The sequence below is a fragment of the Homalodisca vitripennis genome, chromosome 3, assembly GCF_021130785.1.
Source record: "Homalodisca vitripennis isolate AUS2020 chromosome 3, UT_GWSS_2.1, whole genome shotgun sequence".
Classification (NCBI taxonomy): domain Eukaryota; kingdom Metazoa; phylum Arthropoda; class Insecta; order Hemiptera; family Cicadellidae; genus Homalodisca; species Homalodisca vitripennis.
In genome coordinates, this window is record NC_060209.1 from 105,273,660 (window position 1) to 105,297,786 (window position 24,127).

General features: G+C 33.5%; 1 protein-coding gene across 13 annotated transcripts in view; it reads left to right on the top strand.

Annotated features, from left to right (window-relative positions):
* The window catches only part of LOC124357269 (CUGBP Elav-like family member 1), a 1,015,984-nt gene that overhangs the window by 170,238 nt on the left and 821,619 nt on the right, over positions 1-24,127 (top strand). For 12 of the 13 annotated variants that reach the window (XM_046808844.1, XM_046808846.1, XM_046808854.1 and 9 more), the window contains one exon: positions 18,574-18,756. In XM_046808844.1, the coding sequence (XP_046664800.1) occupies positions 18,605-18,756 (152 nt within the window). In that variant the 5' untranslated portion in view covers positions 18,574-18,604. Of the gene's footprint in view, positions 1-5,761; positions 5,895-18,573; positions 18,757-24,127 lie in introns of those variants that run through there. The other variant, XM_046808845.1, reaches the window with a different exon arrangement.

Below are 24,127 nucleotides of genomic sequence, written 5' to 3' on the forward strand. Positions count from 1 at the left end.
GAAAACGAACTGAACTAAAGATTTGAAATTTCATATGAAGCTTCATTTTTGTATGGGAAATACTGAGTTTGGTGATGGTACATGATCCATGTAGAGGAGAATTACGAACATTTTTAGATTACAATTATGGTAGTGAGTATGCAGAACAAATAAATATTTAAGCAATCTGAATATGATGATATTAGAATTTAACATATAACTTATTTTCAGGTATTGTCTAACTAGACCAACACATCCATGATGTTTTAGTGACTTGGTGCATAACAGCATAGAGTTAAAAGAAAAGAGCGTTGACTTTTGTTATATAAACACTGATATAGATCCAAGATTTATGAATAGAAATGTTAACGTTTCAAGATATTTCGAAAAATTGTCTTGATACGTCAACTTTTGCATGATACTACATTTACACGTAAACAAGAAGGTGTTCTAAGATGGTGGAAGGCCAACCACTGAGTTTTGCTGAATGTCATTGTAATCTATCACTAAGCAGGTTAACATAATTCCTCTTTTCTTCCTAAGATTTGTAAAAATGATGTCTGCATGATTGCCCACCTGTCTATCTGTCCGCAGGACATGTAGAGAATGAAATTAGATATAGACTCCTACTTTGTTCATGTATACATAAGAACTAAAGATATTCTGTTGTTTTGGGACGGTTAGATAGCTTGTGGGCTTACTTGTTTATTTTAAGCATGTTCACTCTTTTGAAATCTAATATTTGTATTTTTTTAGATATTCTTCTGCATTGCATATACTAACAAAATTCGAAAATAATTGGTAACGGAAGAATTTTCTTTTAATTAAAATATACATTAGAAAACACTTTACTACGGTCATGTGAACATCACGAAAACTATTAGTATAACCGTAATATATGGATTTAATTTATACTCTAAACCTTTCCTACCAACATGAAATGAAAAAAAAAATTATAATTTCGAATATATAATTATAAAATCTTAAGAAAGCTTAAATTGTTATAATATTTTTTTAACTAATGTTACATACAATTGTTGTATGTTTGAACAAAAAATAATAATGCGGCCCTATTGTATGTTAAATCCTTTTTTTTAATCATTAAATATTAAGTTTCCACTTTGAAATCCTTATGGTTTAAATAAACCTTGATATACATAATGCATATAATAATAATAATATTCGCTGTAAGAAAGATAATCATGATTGATGATTGTTTGTTACAGTATATGTATGTGTGTCTATTCTAATGTTGCACGGTAAGGGCAATTGTTATAAAAAATATTCACTCATTGTTTCTAATTTTGATATGAACAAAATATAATATATATAAATATAATTAGTAGTAACAACAGAGAGTTGATACAGAACTTTTGATTAATTGATACCACATTCGGCATTTGCACCAATTGTAACAATGAAAAAGGCATTTAAATATTATGATGTAACATAAAAAATCGATGAAACTGTAGGAATGAAAAATTGTTGTAACTGAAAGAAAGTGGATTATATAAAAATTCACTGTTTGCTTTATAGAATATTTTTTGGGCGATAGGTGGAGATAGAATTGGTGCCATTAGTCCCATTGTGTAAAATTTCCCTAAATATCTTAACAACTGCCGTGAGAGAACTGAAAACCGATGACGATATTTTAAGAATAGTATGAGAATAGTGATTCGTGAGATCTACTAAACTGTTAAACAATACCGGTCTGTAAATATAAGGTACTCTTCGCCGACACATTAATTTCTATGTATTAAATACCCTCAGTCCCTCTTATTACTGTTATGAATAGACAGTATACACTTATAATGAACGGACGATCAGGGTAGACTTGCCGATGTTCGCACCCGCTGTTTGCTGTTTGCTCGTATCTGTTGCGTTACCTTGACCAAACATGCCACGAGCCCATGCACCAGCCAAACACGGTTGTCGTATCACCTTTCAGTATTTATGTTGACTTATCGTGTTTGTTGGTTAGGCATTCAGATCAAATTTGTTCATGAGCATAATTCGGTATATTATTTATTTATTTTACACTTTAAGATTGCACATTCCATGCGCAGTTCTAAATTGCAAAAAGTTCCAACTAAAATATAATGTAAATAGCAATCACAGTAAATTACTTCGGCTGAAGAAAGTATAAGCATTCACTGTAGCGTAGAATATAGAATATAACATGGGATGCTGTGAACAAATAAAACAAACGTTACATACCAGTTCTGTTTATAATGGTACGTAAACATTACATCGTTTCAGATATAACCTATCATTCTAAATTGATTAGTAATATAGTTTCGTTATCTGTAATCTTAGTAGTGTAAAATGTTTTGAAATCTATCATACCTTAGTGGATCCGTTCATTGTTAGAATCGTTGCCGAAAATGGTTTCAGTGAAACCTAGGTTTTGTTGTGTTATAAAGTGAAGGATAAATTAAAAAGTTATAAATTAAATTGCTTTCCACGCTAGGTTGGAAAATTGTAAAATTATTAGGTTATTATTAGATCTGTGGTCGTTATACAATTCTACTTAGTTGTAATAATTAATTATGATAATTTACGCCAAGCCATGTTATGTTTCCATATGCCGATTTATAGATAATAACTGCAGTTTTTTAGTTTCATTAAACTGATAGAAGAAATTATTTACATAAAATATCCATATTTTCCATATGTACATCATGTTAATGCTAATTCGTAGTAATCTATTCTCAGTTAGAATTTTTCCATTTTATCACTTCATTTGACATTAATTGCAAATTTATTTATTAAGCACAGACCATTCGGAATTCTAGATCATGGTCTGAGAGACCAATATTTCAATTAAGAAAATATTGATCAAAACTGTCATATTGAATAAAATATTACTAAATTATTGTAATTCCTTTTAATCCAAAATTCTGCAGTCAGATGTGAACTATCGTTAAGTTTATTTTCCCGAGCTGTAATTGTAATGTATTCAATATAAATTAATATATTTCATTTATAAACCATAAAATCTAAAAAAGGCACGCAACAGTATAGAGATATATAATTGTGTTTCAAGCAGTTTAATAGTTTGTTAGGGAACAACAACAATTGGGAGCAGTTAAAACGTATGTGTTTATTCGCTGTGTCCACGCAGTGAAAGCCAAATAATTGAAAGACAAACAAGATTCACGAGTGGCTATAATTGCCTGTTTATATTTGCGTAAAATATGCTGAAAAAACTGGTGGCTAATGGAAGTGGAAATTGAAAACCATACGGAACTCCCCTGGTGTATAGTGTGTGAACGTAAGGGGGTGGGGTGAGTTTACATGGCATTCATTCTACTTTCCTTTAAAAATTCATATCTTTCAATATAACTTATATAATCTGTTAGTATTGTTAGTGCATATACTAAGAATGCCAGCTGAACACAAGAAGATTATATTATTCGAATACTTACTAACTAATTTTCACATTGTACTTGAGTAACCATGAGATACCATTAAATTATAATATTCTTTTGCTAAAAACATTGAAGAGAATATTAAAATTATATTTAAAAAAAACTATCGTTTCCAATCTTCAATGCGATATCAACAAAAAGATGTTTAACTGTATCAACTGTTAAGGCATTCACCAATTTGATTTAGTAAAAATCACAGCCGTACACTTTAAAAATAAAATACGATGACACATATATCATCATATTTGATTCTCAGCTATTACTCTTTCCTTAAAATTACCAGCCAAAATCCTTTTTTTAGTAATTTTACGTTTTGATACATTTTTGCCTATTTCAAATACTTAGAAAAGAAAAATGACTTTAGATGGCAATGCCGAGGTTATTTTTCCATTTGGTGGACATTCACTTTTTAAATTAAAGAAAATACATATTCCCACAACTAAACAGTCATGTTGCTGTATGCTACACATTTGCTGTGCGCTATTACGATGATAAGACCTACTATGAACACCAAACTCGCCTGACGTGTAGTGCAACTAATATGGTCCGTTAAAAACGTAAATACCTTTAAGCATTGTCACATAGTTTATGAATGAATTGCACGTATTGAGTGGCTGATCTACGAAGGTGGAGTGTAGAGATAGCTAGTAATTTAAACTTGCTATATCTCAAAGTACAATTGAGAGGTTAACAACATCATTCAACGTACGAACGTGTTTTCACGGTCACATGGCGTGGAGTCTGATTGCCTCGCAATGTGCCATTTGCTGTGTCATGTGATGGGCTCACATTTTGATTGCCTATAGAACCCAAGAATAGGGTTTTCTAGGTTGAATAAAACGCTAGATCATCTTATTTTTTTGTGTGACGTTATATACAAGTATTTTGTCTGCTTAGAGCACCTGTGAGATAATTTACGATCAATCAATTTTCTCTCCTCTTCTATGTACACGTATTAGCATAATTGACGCTATATTTTGGCGAAATTTTCAGTTCATCACCATATATGCTAAACCCATGTAAGAGTAGTTAAATGTAAAATAAGAATTGTGTAATAATTTAAATTTACTGTTCTAATTGCGTGTATTTTTCACTGTTTTTGCGATAATAACATTTGCTCATAAACTATTGGTTACTTATAACGACGGATGTTTATAAGTTATGCTTAGCATTATTACGCCCAAAGTTGAAATATTTTGATTTCAGTATACCTTAAAAAATTTAAGTTAAGTACGAGCTTAACATTTATTCTTAAAACCTGTACTTTTCTGTAACAGATAATTAGGTGAGATGTAGTGATCGGTATAAGACGTCGGACTTTGATCTAAGGAGATAGTGCAGGTTTAAATTGTGTCTGTGACAGTAACAATTGTTATCATTACCATCAACCTTATACTGTATTGACTCTTTTCATTGTTTTGTTTCATAACATCCTCACACAGACCAATGGATCTTGAGGAAGAATGGAACAAGGCTTAAACATTTATTGGCCTCTCCATTGTGAGCAATAATTACAAATACTTCACCTTAGTTGTAATTTGTGTGAATGTTATCATTGACATTATATACTCGTACCAAAAGAAAGGAAAGTAGAATTTATAGAATATACAGGACACCCACGATGGCACCGTTTCCATTCATATAGTTCCATTCATAATGTTTCTACATATTAAATATGGATAATTTGGCTACATACGGCATTATATTAAATGTTAAATTATCATATCATTGTATGTAGTATGTTGTATGTTTACAAATTTATATATTCTGCGATTTCCTCATTACTATCGCGGTTACATATAAAACCAACGAAACATTATTGCTAATGCTCAGCCCAATCTTATAGAGTGACCCGCATCACCCTAGAGCTTGATGGTGCTTATATATCAATCGATCCTTCGTGACTAATGTCAAGCATTGTAGATAAGTTTGCTTTAGAAATACAGGGCGGAGAGACAGACACCAACATCTTTTCCAGCCCCCTAAGTTACAGGCTTCGCTCATGCTCAGTCAATAATTAAACGTAGTAATTTAATATTCAATCAATGGTCAAACGTCTAGCTTCTCTAGTGATCTTACTACTACCTGAAAATCCTGCATGAGTTACTCTGTAGCTGCTCATGATAAAATCTGGCAAATATTATCTTTCCAATTGGGGATTACACTTGGGTCACTAAGGGAGAGCTTCGTGTGAGAACGCCGTATGTGTATGACTGTTATAATAAACTACTGACACGAAACCGTCAGTGCCAGAACCGACTGTACCAGTGCCGAGAGTGTACTTGGGAGTGTCCTGATAACTCAGCCGCCTGATAACGGCTCGTTTGTCCTCTCGGGCCCAGGCCATGTGTTCGCGCCTCCCGCTCCCTAGGGCGGCTTATCTAATCTACCTTGCCTCCTAGATACGTGTATGTGCTCAGCTCAGTCTCGCTCAGCGCTCAGTTCTTAGTGCTCTTCTCTATTTTGGATATCTTACCGTTTCAGGTAATTTTTGAGTAAATAATTAGGAGATACTTTTGTAAAGCCTAACTATGGTTCAGATATATGGGTGGCATCACAGTGCATCAATAATCACATATCAAATATTTCACTATAGGACGGTCATTAGTGTTGCTTTTGACAAACTCCCTAAAGATATTAAATTTTTTATATTTTTGTATTAAATTAAAGATGTTCAAATCAAGGTGAGAAGGATAAGTTTTACTAATTTTTGTGTATTATTATACTCTTATGCGTTATTACACTTTTATCCGTCATTATTATAATGTTCAGAAAATTTATGTTTATGTAATAACGTTTACTTTAATGCATTCTTTTCACATTCTGAAATGGCTAGAAAACAAATTTGTGTGTATTAGGCTAGTTTTTTAGTTACATTACAAGTATTGGTGCTATACAAGTAAGTGGAAGAATATGTAGAAAAAATGTCCCTGCTAATAGTATACCGTATTAGTTTTCTTTAGATGATGTTGTAGTTTTATTCTAGATTTCATCAGCTGTTAGTTTGTTTACGACGTTTAGAAATGGCTGTACAAATAAAAAAATCTATCATTGAATATTAATTTTAGTAATTCAGCAATTACAGTTTTATTCAGACTTTCATAAATTTTAACAGTTTTAATATTATACAGCATGTGATTATGTTTAAAAATTTATCAAATTGTTTACATATCTTTGAATGTACTGTGGCAGTTTTAAAATATATTATACATATCTCATTTTGGTCGATTTTCTTCCTTCTGGTAGTTCATCAGAGAGAAAGAAAATAGTCTTTTATAAGAAAGTGTCGTGTTTAAAAATTCTCTAAATTATTATTTAACTAATCAAACATATAATCAAACTTATTATTATAGAAACTTCAAAGTTTTTTCCAGAATTATATCAGCGTGTTTGTCTTACGTATACCGTAAACTTTATCATATACCTTACAGTAAAAATATTTGAAAATATATAGCACACTTAGAAGTATCTAGTTTTATGTGAAAGAGTAAATAAGCTAGCTTAGCTCAAATTTAATAAATATTTGCAACACCCTCGTCGGCTGTGTGGGTACACCAATCACACTTGACTGTGGTAGATCGTTTCTTTGCCCTTGGCATAGACCTAGGACTTATATAATTCTCATCCTTGTATATCATATTTTTTCGAAAATACAGAAAAAATATGTTTTCATAAGTAGGAGGTGCATATTCTATATTCTTTAAAACTACCGCAACGTCAAGATTAATATTAGGCACAATTTAAACTCGATTATGTTCAATACATCCAATATTTGAAATTGGCCATACATAAGCCATCATTTTTCCGAAGTGAGTGGTAAATACAATTTGTAATCGTTTTCTTAAATTAATATCTTTTCTTAGAAAATAAATAAAATTGTGCACTCTATTTAGATATTTAAAATTCTTTACTGTAAACAATATTCGCACGTTTCCTGTAATGTACCTCTATGAGCAGAAAAAGATCAAGCAGGAAAATCTCCTAATATTGCTTGTTATAAATCGCAGAACCAAGTGTCGTAACACTGAGTAATATAATAGTAAAATTTTTAAGTAAGTAAAAATACATGCTTCTTTAAATTAGTCAATGTTTTCAACTTTCAATTATTATCAAAAGCAAACATTGTTACTTAGTATACAAAAATAAAGTATACTTTGAATGAATGTGTAAGGAATGCACTAAAAGAACCTTTTTTTCAACCCGATAAGTGAAATGTTTTCATCATAAATGTTCAGAGATAAGTGGCATACGGTCGAATGCGTCGTAAAAGCCTGTATTATGTACAAAAACCGCCCTCGTTTAACCAGAAATGATAAAGCTGCACAATTAAAAGATGCCATTACTTTAATGTCGACGCCATTCCGGCAAATTATCGCGGTGCCCTGCGTAACGGCCGATTTTAACAAGAGGCGCTTTCCCGCCACACCAAGAAACATTTATTTTTATTCCCGCCAATCCTGCGGCCAACTTCCACAAGATCAGGGAACTTTGTTAATCTCGTCAGCAGCTCTGGAGCGCTAGTGCGCGCAATGTCACTGCGTCCCGTCCGACCCATTTCGGTTATTTCCAGAGCCATCAACCTAAATTACAAATTTTACGATCCTCGGACTCTGCCAGACCACGTTTCCAGTTTTGTGGTAATTGGTTTTCTAACGCGATCTGAAAATAGGAAGACCGAACGTGTTATAAATGTGGTTAACGTTTTATGATACTTTCAAACCATTTTATGTATCATAAAAGAAAACAAAACCCATAAATACTATATTTCTTAATGTTACGACTACGTACACCCATTTATATATATATATATATATATTGCTTACTGTCTCGAGGAATTGGGTAGTACTTAATCTTAGTACGAGATACAGCGCCAGGGTTTTAGCTTGACCAAATCTAGTAACATTTATGCTATTGGTCCGACACGTTATTGAGTAAACGCAACAATACAATTTGGTTTTAGTTTAGAATTAATAATAGTTCAGCAATTTGAGTAGGGTATTTTTTATTGTTTTTATGTAATGTGTGCATAAAACAAAGTATCAGTACACGTGTCGTAACAGGCTTCGCTGAGGTTGCATGCAAAATATCAAATCTATAGATCATTCCACAGTTTGAAAAAACATGACTCAGCATAAAACTCATTTTTGTAGAAATGAGTTTTATGCAGAGTTTAAAGTTTACATATGAGATCTTTCTTTACATATCTTGCTACAAATACATTCACACTTTTGTTCCTTAAATTTGGTTTTCATATATGTGTTTTAAATAATACAAGTCTGTACACAAAGTCACAATAAAATGATTGTGTACGTTTTGGGACAGTTAGGTCACATGTAGTAATACGATGTCACTTGATTGAATATCTAATGAGTGCATTGACTTTGCTTACAAATTTATTTATTCTGGTATTTTCTCATTTCTACTCAAGAGACTAATAAAATTTTCGCTCCCGCTTAGCCAAATCATACGGAATGACATGCACTATTATCTAACTTATTGTTCCTCATATAGAAATGAAAACTCGTCTACATTAAGTCAGTTCATTTTCGAGATATCGGAAAGGCAGACAGACAAACGAAGTATTTCCATTACACTGTTTGAAATGCGTCGTTAAAGCTTAGCAAAACATTTTTAATTTAATAATACTCTTTCTAAGCTCTAAACAGCTTAAAACACTGTATTTTATTAACAATTTTAATTTAATAAAATATCAATATTTTCGTAAAAATTCTGAAGTAAAATTAATACTAACCATTTAAAATAATCTTACAGATTTTCGTATTTTTATTAACAAATACCATCAGCCGTAGTGTGCTACAAACAGTGATGTCAGCAATATTATCAGCATTTTACTATAGATGGTATTAGTGTCGAATTGAAACAATTTAGTTTATTTTGGATACTTGAAATTGAAATTGTGGATGACATATTTACAGTAACTGAAGGAACAAAATCGGAGAGAGAGAGAGAGAGAGAGAGAGAGAGAGAGAGAGAGAGAGAGAGAGAGAGAGAGAGAGAGAGAGAGAGAGAGAGAGAGAGAGAGAGAGAGAGAGAGAGAGAGAGAGAGAGAGAGAGAGAGAGAGAGTGTTATCAAAAGAGTGTTTAGTATGTCATTTCAAAAGGAGGCCGCATTTTACAATATTATCTGAAAAATATTGCCAAGTGATGATTTTTGAATTTACATATTTTATATTGAGCTCTTTTTCAGTACATTTCCGATCTGTATTTATCTAGATATGTTTTGCAACATTTTAACTTTCGCTACAGTTTTAATGTGTTAGTTGCGATACAGCGACGACACGATGTGTCAACCCCATGGTAAGCTGCGGTGTGACTGATAAGATAGCTGATGTGTGTTTAAGTGCTCTTATCTATTATGTAATCTCTCATACAGTCTAGCTTCACAGGTGCACGTTAAAAATAAGCTGTTAAGTTACGTATTAAACTATATTAAGCACATTATATTAAATTTTAAATCTCATAGTTTGAAATAGCATGGTAAGTTTTATTATTTGTATTCAATAAGATTCTGGCGTTGATAGAAAACTAGAATCATTTAACTAAAATTAATTGTGTTCTTTTGTTAATTTTAAATAAATAAATAAATATGCCTTATTCATTGGAGCCTTTATTTAATCAGATACACTTATTTTTTGAGCAACTCATGTCACTTTTAAATATTACAAACTCCACATTTAAATAAGCTATAACAACCATCGATAATCTGAAATTTATTTAACTCAATATAGGAGACAATAAATAAATAACAATAAATTATATATCAACACATACGTAAAAATCTTAATTTCTAATAAAAATCAAATATAAGACTTTTGAAATAATGTTTGTTTTTAACTTAAAAAGATATGTCCTCTTTAAGACTATTTAACTCAATATAGGAGACAATAAATAAATAACAATAAATTATATATCAACACATACGTAAAAATCTTAATTTCTAATAAAAATCAAATATAAGACTTTTGAAATAATGTTTGTTTTTAACTTAAAAAGATATGTCCTCTTTAAGACATGCAGGGAGGAAATTGTACAATGTCGGGCCAACGAAGAGAAACTTCTTCTTCCGATGTCCCTTGTCACTCTGGGAAAGATAAACTCCCGATCGTGCTTTGCTGTGGTATATTAGTCTCTTACTCAGGTACTGAGGCTCCTTAAGGGACAGAATCTTACATCTAGTAATTATCATGGAAATTAATGCCATATGTAGCATATTTAAGGTCTCTCGGCAACCAGACACGTGAGCGAATCGTCAAATATTGAAAATCAACAGTATAACACTTTTCTAGATTTTTTTTATACTTGCTTAGTGTCATCTCTTGAGATGTTACTGCGATATGCAGGATAGCAGTAAAAAAACACTGATAAGACCAGTAACTTTATGAGCTGAAATTTTGCTGTCTCTAGCAGTAGATTATTAAACCTTTAAAGGCCCTTGATCCTGCCTAAGGCACGCTGGATATAGTGCGTGACATGGTCAGTGAAAGTGAGTTTGCTGTCCAACATAAATCCCACACTTTTGACCTTTTCACAGACTGCCAAACTCCTTCCACTCAGCATAACCCTCACGCCACTCTCGTTAAGGGGCGTGGTGCTGTGTGTAGAACCGTGCACTTACCAACATTGAGAGTCAGTTCATTGATAACTGACAATTCAACAACTAAGTCTAGGTCTGAATTCACCTAATCAATGGTTGTTTCCATCTGTCAAGACCCATAAGAGATATGCAGTTTGGAGTAATCTGCATATAAAAGTGCAGTGCAACTCTGCAAACAGACTGGAAAATCAGTTGTGAACAAGTTGTACAGAGTTTTCCCCAGACAACTACTTTACGGTACACCTATTTCCTCAGCAACCGTCCAGATATTTCACTTCCAAGCCTGTTAACTTGCAGTACATCTATCAAGTAAGACTTCATCCAATCGACCACGTTATTACTAAAACGATAGTAATTTTTTTTTGCAAACACCTCATGGTGCATCGATTCAAAAGCTTTCAAGTAGTCTAGTAGTCCTAGGGAACTACTTATCAGGCCCTGACTATATATGCCCTTGTATTTTGCCTCTAGCATGTCACTTTAACAGATTGATAAGAGTAGCGCAAGCATAAAAAGTTTTTCTAAAACCAGACTGTAACGATGGAAATATTCTAGCACTGTTTACAAAATACATCAAGAACAACTATCTTTTTCAAAATCTTGGACATATCTGGTTGGATGGAAATTGATCTTAAGTGTTCTACGGCATTTGGTGTAGTAACTTTTGGGAGTGGTCGTCTTATTCTTAATTTCCTAGTTGTTGTGAAGACTCCATTTTTAGAGACTTGTTTATGAGATGAGCAATGGCTCCGATTGCTAAAGAACTTACAGATTTTATCATTGCAAAAGATATCCTGTCACTGCCAACTGCTTTTGATTTTATCTCATTCATGGCTTCCTTTGCTTATTTTTCCGTCACAGTAGCAAAACTAAATCCATTAATCAATTCATCTCCTTTGGTATAAGCATAAAAGTATCATTAACATCACCCCAATGTAAAATATAAATACTGTATATACAATAATTAGTAAAATATTCATTGACTTCATTCACCTTGAACTTGGGTTTGAGATTGACATTATTTTCAAATTCGGATTTAATTTCACATTTCTTTAGGAAATTCCAAAACTCCCTCGGATTTATCTAAAAATACTTTCTCTTTGCTTTCCATTTAAGTTCACTCTGTTCATTCCTTACTGAGCTGTATTTTTTACGTAATCTATTTTTGATACAGCTCCAGTTCTGTATTTTTTTTCCAAGACGCTTTCTTGGTTACTTTCTTGCATACAATAGACACTCGTTCATCATAAACTCCTTTTATATTGAAAATGATGTTTTGTTCAATGTTATTCACATTTTTCATTTATTTCACAAATATCTTGCCACTTCACGTCTGCAATATGGCTAACAGCACGTTGACTATCAAACGTTGAAAAGTCTCTGTAAGTGATGTATTTTGGCTTAGATTTTCCTTCTCACAATTCGGTGCACAAAATATAACTTTATGATCCGAAATATTCACTTATTTGTATTCCTGGATATTTGATGTATCGATGACGCTGTTCCTTTTGAACTCCGCCGACTTGTCCACTATAATGTGGTGTAACAAAGTGGCCGAGTGTCTCGTAGCTCATTCATCATCTGAATTGTATTACTTTCTTTTAAGAGTCGAGGTAAATACTTAGCTTCAGATGACGTCTTTGACAGTAGGTCAATTTCATGAAAACAAATAACTGAACGCTAAGTCAACAAACAAGGGGTGAAATGGAGGTGGTCGGCAGCTATATCTGACACCCGGCGGTCTATACACCACGCACAAGGCTACCATTCGCCCTTTAAACCTCAGAACAACACATATGGGGTCCACTCCAGGGTCAATGTTTTCTGGTGGAATGTTCATTTCATAGACCATGCTATCTTTAAATGTAAATGACAACTCCAACACCAATATGATTTCCTTGTGTGATAGTACGCATATCACAACCTATAACTATTATTATTATTAATATATTTTATAACGTATCAACGAGTTCTTTTGCTCATTTAAGTTACCTCAATACCTTACGTTTCAGTCAGTGTTACTACAATTTTAAAGAAACGCATTAAAACAAAACTTATGTGGCACATCACTGATTGAAAATTTGTTGGGATGCAAGGGTAGATACATAGGTATAATCTACTGCGGGAAATGACTGGTGAAGTAGGTGGGTCCATAAATGGTAAATGCAGTTACTAGCCTAGACATAAGGGCGTACCATACCTGGACTGAAGCTTTGACTGGAGATACTGGTACATAGCTATTCTCCTCTTCTTCCAAGGAGACATGACACCAAAAGCCCTTCTTCTTAGATCTCGACAAGATGTGGCCGTAATACCAATCATACCTGTCCAGAATATCCTGTCTTTCTTTGTGGAAGCATAACAAAGGTTTTCTTTAGGAATAAGTAGAATTTCAACCTTTTTATACTAAGAGAACAAATTATAATAAATGGTCTTCTTAAAAGAGCCTTCAAGCATTCGTATAGTAATTTGATATATTGGTCATTATGATACATCTCTGTCCTGCCCTGAGTCACATCCCATCCTGCCCAGTTTACCAATGTCTGTAGATTTTAAAATGTTTTTATCTCTCCATATATTTTCACGGCTGAATCATCCCATAGATGAGTAACAGTTGTTGCATCAGCTCCGATGACAACTTACTTCAGGAGATGTACCAAGTTTAGCTATTACTGGACGATGAAATTGAAGTAGGCATTGCTGAGTTTGATGGTTGAAAAAAATCTCCACACTCTATTAAACCTTGCTGCATCTGATCCCGATGCCTAGACACAGCAAGAAATCTATTTTTCACTAAAACCAAGCGTGTCTAGCTGTAACAGGTCTGGGGGCACTCAGAATTCATTCAAGGAATATTATTGGCAACTCTGAGATGATCAACACTAGCATTACCGGTATTAGTGCCAGTGAAACAAGTTTAATTATATGCTTACAGTGTTTTGTTTTGTTCAATTAATTATTGTGGAATTCGACGATCATAAGTATGTTTGTAAGAATTGAGATGGTAAACTTTGATTAGAATTACACCTCATAGAGTTAGAATGGTATATAAAACAAATAAGATTTATTTCGCTACTTTTTAACAATAAAATAATGAGTATTAATTGTAGAATTACTAAATTTTACGTGCATCCAAACAGACGAGTATGACGCTTAAGTCCGCTTCCAATGCCGAATATGTGAAAAGTTATAATACATGATACTTTTAATTGGCTTGAGTGAAAAAGATCCAAACTCCTGATGATACAGTAAAGCCATTGTAATACAAGTTAGGTTACAACTGTTTTAAAACCGATACGACGCTTTCGGTGCTGGTTTGTGCGATGAAAGATCACTTTAAATCTTACTAGGCCTTCGAGGACAGAATGGTCCCAATAAATGTGGCAATGCTGGCACAACTTTTGCAATGATAGTTAGCAAACACATTTAGCAATATTTCTCCTCGGTTATTACTTCTCCAAGCACTGTTTCACTGCACTTTTACAGCCGCCCTGACACTAACACGGAGACGTAAACTCTAACGATGCCGCCATTTCGATATTTCCACATCTCCCAAGCGAGTTCGAATATTTTGTCTACAAGAAGACAGAGTTCGAAATTGACGTGGTAGTTTCAATAATTTGATATTGAATGATCTGTTGGTGATAACGAAGCCTATTTTAATGAGAAAGCCTTACATTTATTAACCCTTAGAGTACATTTTTTGTACTAAAGAACTCGAATTTGTCGGATAACTGAAATTCGTTGACCAATGTACATAAAGTAATAACATCTTTTTTGCTAGTTTGACTTAAAATTAGAATATCAAACGTGTCACATACTTGAAACTATAGCGTTGATCACATATTTTAATCATTTATTGAAAGTTCATTATTGAATTTATAACGATTATTAGTATCTTAGTTATGATAGTATTCATCGAAAATTATTCTAATCCAGTCATACCTTCAGTTTCCAGTATCACTCAGAGACGAAACAAAGTTAACCGGTGAACAATAGTTGACGGTATGATGTGGCCATATTGACCTAGAGGTGCCTGCTCTACCGTCCAGCAGCGCTAGTAACAACATAACAGATCCGTAACTTGAAAAGAAGAGAACTAATGGTACTCTGCGGGAATGTGGTTGTAGAGGAAGTCTACTCATCATTAAAACCTCACTGCAACCTCACCTTCGCGTGCTCAGCGTGAACCCACCTCGCAACTGACTTAGAGGATTCACCTTTGAATTGCACATTCCGGATGATTACAACAATGTTTAATTCTTGTACAGTCCTCTGTCACCCACGCTAGTTATAACATTCAACATTCCCAAGCACAGAGCAGTTAGTTATAAGGATATTGTGTCACCAAAGTTTCCTGGTTCATACCACATTACAGCTTTATGATCACAATAAAATTCTTGAAATATTTCAGCCTTACTTAGGAGAGACTCCTTTAGTCAACAGATGTTTAACAGAAACGGAAAGTTGGATTATAGATGTGACACAAGTGGTTCATGCCTAAGAACCAAGTGTAACCCTTCACTATAAGTACATATTCTTAAAATATAAAACTGAGCAATTTAGGAAGTTCCATATATCCTACATTTCAGTTATAATTATCTAATACACCTAAAAAATAGAAACTATAAGTATTTGTATTCAATTCTACAAAAAAATATAACAGTGCAGGTTATACGGGTAATATTGGAAATTTCGACATTTTAGGCCTCCCAATTTACTTTATACAAGTTTATTTAGTACAAGTTTCATCCTAATGTATACTCTTCCCTTCGAGATAATCAACCAAAGTCAATTATTATTCTACTTGAGTAAATAAAGGGTTCACTGCAAAACATTTTTTTAGATCTGACCTTTCTGTCAGCCATTATTATGTGAATATATGCACAAACAAATAACTGGTGATGAAATTTCGCAACATACCATTAACCGTCCTACTTGCGTAGTATAAACAGTAATGGGTGGTAGGGATATCATATTGCATTCTTTAACTGGTGTTTTATTAACAATCCTGATCTCTGGAGTAAAGGTAAAGGTGGGACTTAACTTATACAAGTTTAATGTACTTATGTAGTATTTACAAGATCAGCAATTAAAATCTATATGTTTATAAAGTATTGGTATTTAATAACATAACATTGTTAAATTGATACTTGCTAATTAAACGTGAAGAACGCTATTCGATAAATAAGTTATTCGACCAAACCGGATATTGACTTTAATTTATAACGTTTACAGAATATATCAAGCACGCCTGCACTCGATTTACGTGGCTCCGGATGCAGATCTAGAGACAGCCGAAGAGTGCGATAGCTGACATACCATTGGTTCCCGCACGTGAGTGGGTGGAGAATCGTTTGCACTCGCATGTGGAATAAACATTGTAGATTGGTGCATTTATGTTTCTAAATTCACCACTTAGGACAATAATCTGACAAAAATTTTTATTTGCCTTAACTCTAAACGCACCTGCGGTTCCTTCTGGTTACAATTGATGGTTAAGGTTCGGGTGGTAGATGGTAGGGACCACATCCTGCCGAGATTCCATGATAAGCGTTAGCGGGCTCTATATCTCGGTCATGTCAAAGGCCAGCTCTGTTCCAGCTTCTCCAGGCAAAGCAGCTCTCCAGCTCTTCATCATGTCCAGCCTAGCAGCACCCAGTCATCCTCCGCAGTAGACTGGACCTATCGGTCCATCCCTTTATCGCAATATCTCGACGATTAGTAAAGAACCGTTCCAGGACGTCCATAGGGTTACAGATTAGTGAGACATTGAACTTTGCTGCACCAAGTCTAGGTTCAACCAGATGATATAAACCAGCCATACATCCGTAGTCTACTCACATTTTGATTCTCACTCAGGATAGTGCTGGCTATTGAAAGAGACTATTTGCATTTCCAATAGGGCACTTTTATTCAATTTAAGCATTGCTCAACAAAATGTTTTCTAAAACTACAAAATATTGAATTCATCATTGTTGCAATATTATACACATTTCCCGTGAATACATCTAAAGCAATTTGACTGGAATTTCGTCAAGGATTTTTACAAATTAAGCTCTTCAAAGACGCTAAGAATCGCATAAAGTGTTAAAATACGTATACTTGAAAATAAATTTAATTGCATCAAGAGTTCTTAAAATAGAAATGTTTGCTATAGAATTAAACATTTTAGACCCCAAATAGTAGTATGGTTATCACAAGGAACAAAACACACCTCAACTGAAATAAATGATTCAATGTATTTCCAAAACCAAACTTTATCAACGTACAATTTAGAATTTCGAGAAATGTTTTATATTATTTATTTGTTTAATTAGTTTACATAAAAATCTGTTTAATAAGAAGGACACAAAACTCTATCCAACTGAAATGGGTGTTATAATGCGTATTGGCATAATAGTTTTTCTTTCCAATTTAGTAAATAGGAATTTAGTGCGGTTATTCACAAGAATATATTTTTAAAGAAGAGAACAAACCAGCCTAATAAGATTGAAAATTATCATAATTTTGTACGTATACCTTGTGTATGGGGATAACTTTTTCAATCGAAATGTCTTCCAAAGGCCGATGAGGAAGTTAGAGTCCGTCGTTAGTGGAAACACATTTTGCGGCCATTTCCTGGCTTTATCGCTACTTTAACTGCAGTTTCATTGCACCTTTACAGCTTTCCTGACGCCAACATGGCACACGTAAATCTTCAATGGCTGTTACAATTATATTTTTGACCCCCGTGTAACTAAGGAATTGACCACTAGTTAAGGATTTTGGCTGGCACCCTTAAAACTTTAATTTCATTATGTAAAAATAAATCTATTAGTTAATATTGTTTTGATTTTCAGTTTTGCGCCCTTGAAAATAATGGGGTAGTAGTCATGCAGTCGTTTGAATAAACAGCCTTGCCACAATAAGTAGTTTACATCTTCCATCTTTGTTTCTTCTTTGGCATGGCTGGATCTCTTCTTTAGGAATTGTTCCTTCCAATTTCATATTGTCTTGGTGTAAGGACAATAAATTCTTCATGGAAAGTTGTGCTTGGAGCGTTGCCAGAAAAAGAAGTCGTTATCAGATTCTCCACAAACCTAGACTTGGCCCAGTCCTCCTTCTAGATGAGTTACGCTTGTCTCCTTCAACACCTGTACCTGCTGGTTACAACAAGCTTTGCCTTCGGCATGCCATTTGCAGTAGGATAGGGAGGACTGGGTATCAACAAGGCTGTGGCGGTGGAATATCACCGTAGCAATGGATGGTGGAATCGTGCATATGGATATGATTGTCCTTCTAGGAACTGCCATGGGGTTGATGACGGTGTGGGTCTCGCGCATTACTATGTGGTAGTGGTGATGGCTGCTTCTCACGGAATAACTTCCTTCAGACCACTCATAATCTATTTATTGAACAATCAAGTGATAAAAACAAACATTTACAGTTCAAACATGTGTTATAAATTATTATAAGATACTACATCATGTATATCCTATGTAAATTGTCTAATAACTTCTATAGATGGAGCCAGGAACATTGACAGATGTCATATTTTGCCCGCAGGGTTGTCAGTGAGTGTGTAGTGCCGTGAGAGATGCTGCAGAGTCTGAACACGCTGGCCGGCAAGATCTCGCCCAACACCCCTACGGGGGCTAGCGGACAGACGGACAACAACGCGAATAAGTTACATCACGTAAACAACAACACCCACCCCTACAGCAAGGCCAACCCCAACAACACTGACAAGTAAGTACGTTTTTTATTATATGTTTGTACTAGAATGCTGATACGAGATTATGGAGAGTCTACATTATTGGACCGTGTTACAAGCTAAAGAGATCTTGTACAGACTTGAATGCTACAGAAGATGATAATTATGTTGATAAGCTCTAAATGTATTAAATAACCTATTGGATGTTATCTCCTGCATCCAGTTTTTCCGATGACAGGTAAGTTGCCAATAACGTATTCCATTTGTTATTTGGGTACTACGAGTATATTGCTATAATTGGGTAATTTTTGGGAACCAATAAAAGTGTCTTTAAAATAAAATAAAATTTAAAATTATTAATCGTATCATGCTATTTACAATTATATACTTGATATTTATTTCATCTGATACATTTTTAAACTGGAATGTTAATCTTGAGTTAGTCTTGTTACGATGTATCCTGCGGTAAATTACTTCGAATAGCTATGTTTGTTGTCTTAATTATTTATATGATGTGCTTCAGAGGCTCTAATATAGAAAAGCTGTTGTGCTATGTTTCATTGTAGCTTTCACTTATTTTCTTCCAATTATTAGGCAAATCAATAATAAATTGTCTATTTGAAACAATTAATTTATTATAGAGAGTTGCCCCATCCCCAACACATTTACACATTCAATAAATATCGAATCCTGGTCAACCTTCTGATCATTGTTGAGTAGCAAGTACTTCATTTTGATTAAGTTGATACGTTTTGCACCCTGCTAGCGCCGTCCTATTGGAATTAGTTAAATGTATTTAATAAAATATATTTACAAAGAGTGTCAAAATATGCTACGTGTCTGCTCTTAAACTATTCCTATAGACCATAAACACCATAGACGATTTTTGTAGACATTTGTGATCGACCCTCTCTAATTTCCTTATAGGTACTATAATTTTAATGTTATAGGTACTATATCGAGGTGTGTTTTTTTTGAGGTATGCAGGGTGGTAATCTAAAAACAACCAAGGTATAGAGCCTGTCACGCAAAAAAATCAATTCTAGAAGATATTCTGATGAGAAATGTATGAGAAAGCTATTAAATATCATAATTTTTTGAAAAGATGTATTACTTGGGAAAAAATTTCTTTTTTTTTGCCTTGCTTACCAGACGAAAATGTAAAAGGAAAATAGGATTTCAGACATTGCCATCGTTATATGTTATGAAATGTACAACACCATTATACAACCAAATGTTCGTCAGTGAACCAAAGAGTTTACAGTTTCTTCATTGGAAAATATTGTATTCATTCAATACAATCAAGTAATGTATTGTTAACATTGTTAGGCTAATATAATTTTAAAATTATAGAAATGTTAATTTTGTTATTGCCATAAAATGAGTTTTTCTAAGGCAGGAAATGAATTTTAGAGGACCTACATATATCGCTATCCTGAAACGTTAAGTAATATAGTTTTCCTAGATTTTGATATTTACTCTGCAAAAATAGTGTGTATAAGATGATCGGATTATGTGTACAGTCACGTAATAAAATACTGACTGTAGATATTATTGTCGATTATACAAGTGAATTATTGCTTAAACAAATAAGAAGTGCACATTTACAGGAGAGGGATCCCAGTAACATTAGTCTACATCTGACGGCAAGTGAAAGTGATGGAATTCATGAATATTTTAGCCAATATTTTCAGCAAAAACGTCATCAGCTGAGATTTCACGCTCCAAGCTGATGGCGTCAGTGCCAGATGTTGTTCATTAGCAGAGAACTCCTCCTGTCGAAATCAAGGCTTATTTTCGCTCCTGCTTCTTTGCAAGGTTTCCAACGCAAAATATTTTACAAGAACCGATATAAATCATACAGTGAAAACCTTACGTATTCCTGCACTGCGCTCTTTCCATTGCCTGATTCGTGTAACTATACTTTCGTATAGGTTTCATATTTCAAATTTAACTTAACCAAATGAATTTCGATATACTAATCAGATAGTTTGGCATTTTATCTACGTGTCGGTATCGCAACTAGCCAAGCGCTAATACCAACTCATGCGATCTGTTGTGTTATTTTTATCCAAGCTAAACAAATGATTAGCACGGCACTTCTATGTATCTGATTAGACTCAAATGTGTATTGAAACATAATAATATAAATAAGGTTTACTTTTAATAGAAGTAAAATTTAGATAAATATCATTTCCTGTTAAAAATATATTGGGATACGAAAATTACAACTAAATTATTGCTATTTCCTTTAGTGCAAACTTACTTAAGAGGACAATTTGTAACATTGTAAGCAATAAAGATGTTAAAATATAATAATTAATTTGAATAAATTGCTCATGAACAATAAATGTTCATTCGAAATGGGTTACAGAAATGAGATATATACCATGATAGCTAGGTCAGCCACCCTGGCTTCATGAAAGGACCGGCCTTGGAAACTAGTTACTACTTTAAAATGTAGGAATGTTGGAACATATTAAACTGTACATAGCTTAGATTTATCAGCCATAAGCCATTCTCTCTGAGCATCTCAATGTTCACATAGCGGCATCACAAAGTTACAAAGAATACAAATACTTAGTTTCTAAAACAATTAGTGAATAATTCGGTTACATATTCAGTGATGGGTCAACTAATATTATATGGCATAAATATAAGTAATATTTGACAATTATTTCTCCATGGTAGTAGTAAAAGGCTAGTCCATGCCTTATCAGTAAAATGTCCAATAGAAAACCAAACTCAGAAATAAATGTTCTTATATATTTACTCATAGTAGCTTATCACCCTGAGAACCCAGAACCCGGACTCTATGTCTGGTTCGGGCACAGCTTTCTTCCGCGTTCAGAATGCACTCTCTCTATGTTTTGGTATCAGGAGCAGTTTTGAACATTACTAATATTAAATAGATTTTGTAATACAAAAACACTATTACAGATGCTCTTAGCCCAAAGACGGTTTCAATTATTAAGTAAAGTCTTAAAATTCTTTTAAAAATAATGTATAATCTAGCAGTTTGAGAAAAAATGTAAGCTTTAACAAGATTGATACAATGCAATATAAAGTACGATATTTATTAATGTGATAAAAATTTAAAATCCTAATAATTTGTTAGTACTGTAGTTTATAAATTTCAAAGAAATGAAAGACATTCTTGGACGTCAATCTACTGCGACATTAATTCTTTAATATGATTATCATACTTGTTATAGTAAGATTTTAAACATTGTTTTCTAAATAAATTGCCAACTTCTTTAATTAAATATTTACAATTAAAAATATTTGTTATGTGTGTGTAGCACATATATTTATTTTATTTTATTACTGATTTTAAGTATTAGAGGCATAAAATAAAATGTTGAAATAGTACCCCTAACGCTTAATTACATCAGTAGTAATGTGGTGTCTGAGATGCATCAAATTAATAGAGTTTCAAGAATATCGCAATTGGAAGATTGGTTTACTTTATGATCTTCAACCATCGAACTCGACCTGCATGTATGAGGACTTGATGTACAAAGAGCCATCGCTGAAAATGACAAGTTTTGAATGCAAAGTTAGCGGTACGAGATGAGTAGGGGGTGTTGGTGAGGGGGGGGGTGCTGTCAGCTCTAACCGCCCTCATCCCTCATCTGTCACCAGCTGACACGATACTGTCATACTGTCAACCTCCCGCGTGGCCATGTGTCCGCTTTCCTCTAACTGACGTGAAAACTTCGTCAAGTAACAACCATAACTTGTGCTAACCATGAAGCAACGAGGTGTCTTTCATTTTCTATTTGAATTTGAGTTGTCGATTAGTCTGTCTTTAAAGCGTTCGTACGTTTTAAAACTGTTAACCTTTCCATAAAACAATCAAAACAATGGACCTTGATGGTGTGGTATGACAAGAAGGATGTTCTTTACCATGTTGTTATAAATCACGCGGCAAGATACTGCAAAAACAGATTTTCTTTAATTTTACATATTATAGACAACGGACGATATCAATTTGTGAAGGGAAAGTAGGAGTGGAGCATCGATTTTATCCTCGTCCCTTACCTACACCACATGATTCTGGCCAATCTGCAGTGGTCTTTGGTCTGGCAATGATCGATCATTAAGGTAATTAGTGAAAGGTTTGCCAACGGGCATATGATTAGGGTATGTTGTTTATGTCATGTACATAATTTTATAACAGGACTATATTTAGTTTATTAGTTTTACTTCCAACTATGTGTGCCCTTTAATTAGTTTAAATGATACAGGGGCAGAAGAAAAAGTAACGTGTTGTCGCGGTACACCACGATAAGTTTCAATTTGCAATATTGGAGGAAATACATATTCTTTTAATTTACATAGATAAGTTATTTCCATCTAAAACTTGTGAGTGTTAAAGGAAATGAACTAACAGAGGCACTTGTTCCCGTTTTGAAAGATGTATTTAGTATTTTTAGTTTGTTCAAGCAAATTGCCGCAGGGCATGTTTTTGTGCACAAAAAGCGGGCGTGTAATCATGTGTTAGACGTAAGGATATGTAAACAATCTAACTTGTAATCATACTAATCTTAATGCATTTTTATTACAATATTTTTCATGCATCATAATAATATTTGGCAGGATTCAACCCGAGCCTATAAACGTATAATTATATTTGTCAAGTTTCCTTAAGGTGATATGATATTCATTTGAAGTACTTTTTTAAAACTGATTTAATTATCTGTACTGATACCTATTTCAATATCTTTTTGCAATACTAGGCACTGTGCTTTTTGGACATTCCACAGATAATTGAGGAAGAAAAGTATTATTTAGGAGTATTATGTGTATGCCCTTAGTAAATCCCTTGAAATTAAATGTATTGTTGTATTCAGCTTTGTGTTACACAATTCCCCCAATTTCTCTAATTGAAAAGCCTATAGACCCTCGAGGAACGATCAAAAATTTAAAAATTCTTCAAGTAAGTTACCTTAATAGGAAATGATTCTGATATTTTCTAAAAGTGGCCCAACAAAAGAAAGCAATTTCTCCACCTTGACATACGATAGGTACCTATTCTTTATTGGAGCGGAACAGGGTTTTCTTCTTTAAATTTGTTTTAGTAAAAAATGTCTCCAACCCTTAATTATATGTCTAACATTCCTTAAGTAACGTAAATTAGAACTTAGGCCATCCTACTCATAAAACGAAGCTACGATTCTTACTTTCTTGTGCCCAGAATACCACAATTAAGAGGTCAATATAAAATTTCTAAAATAGCGTATTACAACAATATTAGTACAATATTATTTATTCCAAATGGATTTACTAAACTGTATTTAATAAACTTGAAATAGTTAAGATTGCCTCGACCTCGTAGGAGATACGATGAAGTTTCCCAGACAAGTATAAACTATTAAGTTTTACATTTCCATTTATACCTTC